This window comes from Anneissia japonica, unplaced genomic scaffold (genome assembly GCF_011630105.1).
Source record: "Anneissia japonica isolate Jap-2015-1 unplaced genomic scaffold, ASM1163010v1 scaffold287929_len176311_cov113, whole genome shotgun sequence".
Classification (NCBI taxonomy): Eukaryota; Metazoa; Echinodermata; class Crinoidea; order Comatulida; family Comatulidae; genus Anneissia; species Anneissia japonica.
This window is the reverse complement of record NW_022725659.1, coordinates 30,512-35,187: the sequence shown is the minus strand read 5'-3', so window position 1 is coordinate 35,187 and position 4,676 is coordinate 30,512. Positions and strand designations below refer to the sequence as shown.

The 4,676-nt window shown below is 37.1% G+C and overlaps 1 protein-coding gene across 2 annotated transcripts in view; it reads right to left on the bottom strand.

Annotated features, from left to right (window-relative positions):
- LOC117112774 (probable alpha-ketoglutarate-dependent hypophosphite dioxygenase) overlaps window positions 1-3,927 on the bottom strand; it is an 8,540-nt gene extending 4,613 nt beyond the window's left edge. The window contains exons 1-5 of one of the 2 annotated variants that reach the window (XM_033255942.1): window positions 3,758-3,927; window positions 2,901-3,074; window positions 1,951-2,101; window positions 834-1,083; window positions 546-579 (exon numbers count right to left, since the gene is read on the bottom strand). In XM_033255942.1, coding sequence (XP_033111833.1) covers window positions 561-579; window positions 834-1,083; window positions 1,951-2,101; window positions 2,901-3,074; window positions 3,758-3,880 — 717 coding nt within the window. In that variant the 5' untranslated portion in view covers window positions 3,881-3,927 and the 3' untranslated portion in view covers window positions 546-560. Of the gene's footprint in view, window positions 1-545; window positions 580-833; window positions 1,084-1,950; window positions 2,102-2,900; window positions 3,075-3,757 lie in introns of those variants that run through there. The other variant, XM_033255941.1, reaches the window with a different exon arrangement.
- Between the last annotated feature and the right edge of the window lie 749 nt (window positions 3,928-4,676).

The window sequence follows — 4,676 nt, the reverse complement described above, 5'->3', positions numbered from 1 at the left end:
AAAAACAACAATGCTGTGGGAAACAATGGCTGGATCTCGGTAGAGATACAAATATGATAAGCAACAGCTAAAAAGTAAACTTAAGTAAACAGCCAGAAATAGAACCAGAGCTTTTGGACAACACTAGTGCTTCCTCAGTGGCGAGTGAGTGAGGGTAGAAAAAGCCAGATAGTATAAAGTGAGGTTAATTCTTTATTAACACAATATTCATTGTCAGTATCTTACCTGCTTTAGTCAACATTATAAGCAAAACCATTTGCTCACAGTTCTTCTTTATTTAAAAGGTAATTTGTCTTTCATTTGAAAAGGTATTTTTAAGAGTACAATATAGTTTTCATCTTTTTTTGTTGGGGGTGTCATTTATGAGAATAATTTAATTATTATTTTGGCTTTAAAGTCTTCCAAAAAATGGGAGGGTGACATGATGGTTTTCCACAGAATTTAAACGTCTTGCCCATTTTTCCGGACCCCTCCTGCAAATATCCGCCCCAGTACTGACACCCTTGCAAAAGGGCACTGAAGGTAATAATGTGAAAAGTGGTAATGTGAAGCATTAAGCACTAATTGATCAACATAATTCAGGGGCGGATCCAGAAATGTCCAAAAGGGGGGGCCGGAAGCGGGGGCCGAAAATTGGGCCGATTGAGACAACACTGTCGTAGGGGGTCTGGGGCATGCCCCCGCGAAATGTTTGTGTTCTAGACGCCCGAACATAACATTTGAGGCATTCTGGGCTATCATTTTTTTCTTTTTCTCTCTTTTTTTCCCTTTTTTTTACCTCCCAAAAGGGGGGCCGGGGCCGGGCCGGCCCCCCTAAATCCGCCCCTGTAATTAGCATGATTGTACTTAGGTAGGGAAGAAAACAGTTACAAAATAAGAAAGCCAATACCACCTTACCTTTCTTTACTTCCATCATCACTGCATCCTTCTTCATTGACTCTGGAAACTCATCCAAAGCCTTGCTAAAGCCTAGCTGATCAGTTTTGTTATGTTTCAGTTCACCAAGCTTGTGACTCTTAGGAATGTATGACATGGCACCATTTTCAGCATCAACATCATCGAGAGCCAACCAAAAGGTGATCCCTTAAAAAAAAAAAAAAGTTGTAGGAGAGTTAAATTTTCATTCCACGATTTTACTTATCCTATTACTTTTTTATCATAGTTATGGAAAATCTAAAATCCCAGTCCAGACTATCAAATTTTATTTGACAAAAAACTGTTGTATGCCCATATATAGTCAAGATGAGCCTATATATGGTCATGATGTGATTTCATCATGACCATATTTGGGCATGCCACATGTTTTAGACAAACAAAATTTGATAGTCTGGACAGAGCTTTAGAGGATCCTTGCATACTGCACTGGTCTCACCAGTTATACTAATCAAAGATCTTTCAGAATGCTGGTAACTGTTTTTTTTTTTATAATGGACCTTTACAATAAGCCCCAACCTTGGATATTCTTGCTAAGGTCCCACAAAATGACAATTTAAAAACATACGCAGCACATGCATTTGTGGACAATATGTGTGTCTGTGAGGTATGTACGTATTTCTGACCCTGTTCTGGTCAGTTGTTAAGATTGATTCACATTGAAAATGTACATCGTGTCAAATCCAGTGGCCGATCTAGGCGTGTCAGCAAATCGGGCTCTTTCCCCCTCCACCCTACTTGGCAGCAGCCAAAAAAAACCAAGTGTGAAATCATTTGAATGAATGATTAAAACAGCTAAAATTTCAAAACCTGGACCCAAACAAGACCCTCCACAAAGTTCCTCTCTCAAGCATAGGAACCTTAGGTTCTCAATTGCCACTCATGCCTCCCAGGCAAAAATTCTGGATCCATCGCTGAAATCTTGCACTGCTTCTCTTTAATTGCACTGTAAAATTCCACAGTACGCCCACAATATTAGCCCATACATTGGCCCAGTTAAAAAAGAAATAACTTTACCTTTATCATGCATAAAATAGATCCCATCTTGATGAGGTGGTGTGTCTTTAGCCCCTGGTGGCTTAGAGAAGAACTGCACGTTGTTTGGTTCACAATCTACACCTAGAAGGATGTCAGCTAAACCATTGAATGCTGGAGATTCACTTAAATCCTAAAGGAAAAATATCAGAACAGTGAGATGGCATGGTACACTGTGAAGCTCTGGCTTTATGGTTAGGATGCTCACCTTCCAATCACAAAATTCTGGGTTCAATTCAAGAACTTCTCTCCCCAAGAATCATTATTGGTTTTTCTCCCTATACTGTAAGTTAAAAGCCATTGTTTTTCCCTTTCTGCTTTTATCTTTACATACATAACTTTATTTATATAGCGCTATTTCATGAAGATCAGAGAGCTCAAAACATGGATTACAGTAGCTCATACAGCGAATTTCTTATCTCCAAAGCGTCTCTTTGTGTCTGAGCTGGCCGGTAAACCGGTACTAGCTACCCTCATCGGTCCACAACGGGGGCTATATGGACTAGTACACCGGGGTAACACCCTACTCATCTCGAAAGATGTACTGGGTTCTTTACAGTGCAATAAGCCAATTGTGTGCACTGGGCCTACTGTTTATATTCCTTATCCTAGAAGACTTTCAAACCAGCGCCGATATGGCTGTAGGTTGCAACACCCCTGCCTTAACCGCTCAAGTTATTCAAATTTGATTTTATAACCTCCACTTTGGGTCTTTTTCAAACACAAACCTCTCAAAATGTGGTATATAATGAATGGGTAAATAAACAGATACAAATTACCATCATTGTGCTTTTTTTTAAATATTAAATTAAGGGGGTAATGATGAGACAGACGGCTACAATTCTCACAGCCTTGTGCCCTCTGTATCTGTCCATAATACAATTATTATTTAAAAATTTGGAATAGTATATTTTCAGGAAAGTAAACTTTACTTTGAAGTAGTCATCAAAATCTGCCATTCTTTCCAGACGGATAACGCTGCTGGCATCATCCTTCTTCTCAAAGAATGCTCTCTTGGGTGGTAGATCTGGCACAACTTCCTTCTGATACCTATCCAGCTCACTCCTTATGGCACCAACTTCATCCGGTGACAAGAAGTCAATCAACTAATAATATAATGAACAATGTTAAGTCAAGCAATGTGATAACATTATAAAATAACTTAAATTTATGCTTCTCCCACACTTGCAAAGTCTTCTACAGTGACAGAATGATTAGTATTAAGCTTTTGAGGAGGTGTTTATCAAACAAAACTGATGATGCATTTCCTCCTAGGGGCTAGGAGAACGATACACACATCATGCATCATTTTCAGCGGCCGTGGTAGGCCTAAAATGAACACAAAAGACTGCTTTATTAGTTTTAAATATTCCGGATTATTGTGTGGTGTATTAGATCATACGATAGATATTCTAATATACTGTGCATGAAAGCCTGCCTACCTAACCTAGGCCTAGCTCTAGGCCTAGCCTACTATCATCGAGGCCTAGGGCCTTGCTTGCCAAACCAAATTTGATTATCCTAATAATAAATATATAAAAAGGTACGATGGTTGATTGAAGGTGGTACTACAGGTTTATCATTACTTTTGAAGAAGATTTCTTATCCTAGGCCTGAGCGCACGTAGGCCTACGCCAATCTCCTAACGGACCTCTTCCTGTCCGCGAAATTGGTTCCGCCCAGGTGCCGAGAGTATCGTGATGTGTGCTATTTATTTAGAGGGTATTCCTGAACCGGAAACAAGGCCTAGACTAGGCCCCAAATTAATCGAAAATCGTAGTTATTTTACCTTCACGTAACCTTCATCTAGAAAGAATTCTTTTTCTTCATTTTCATCGACTCTTTCAGAGAACTTTGGCCAAGCAGAAACAAGACCTATTCCCGTTTTCACCTTCTTCAACGGTGGCTCCATCCTTGAGCACAGTGCGAAAAAAGACTGATGTTTTCTATCGGCACTGCCGCAGTGCCAAAAAGCTGCTATTTTCTATCGGCACTGCCGCAGTGCGAAAAAGTTGCTGTTTTCTATCGGGCAACCTGCTGTTAATTAATCGAATCGATGTTTTTGTCGATAGATGGCATTATGGTATCAATAATTGATTAGGTCTAGCCTAGCCTATATTATTGTTAACATTATATTATATATGTTTTACAAATAATAATTATAATTATTTCTAATTAAATTATTAAATATATACATTATATATTAAGCCTAGGCATATATTCATGTATACATAAAACAATAACAATAATGTAATAATAAAATAATAATAATAAATAAATATAATAATTTACGATAGTTTGATTAATGAGATAATAATAATCAGCATATTAAATAAAATTACGTCCATGCAAAACCTGCTTTTAAATAAATGTTATCTACCGTACTGTATTTGTTCTGTTTTAAAAAATAATCTTATAAATTTTTATTTTCTGTGATAATTTTATCCACATAGGCTAATTCATGTTTTCCATGTTAATATGATTGATAAATAATATATATAAAATAATAATAATAATAATATAAATAATAATAATGATGAAGGTGCTCGAATAATGCTTTAATAAATAATTAATAATACTTCATACTTCAATAGGCCTATTTACGATAATGTGATTAATGAGACATTTGTTGATTAAGTTATAGAAATATGATAGGTAGGCCTATATACCATTAATAATGATTCAGCATATTAAATCAACAATACGTC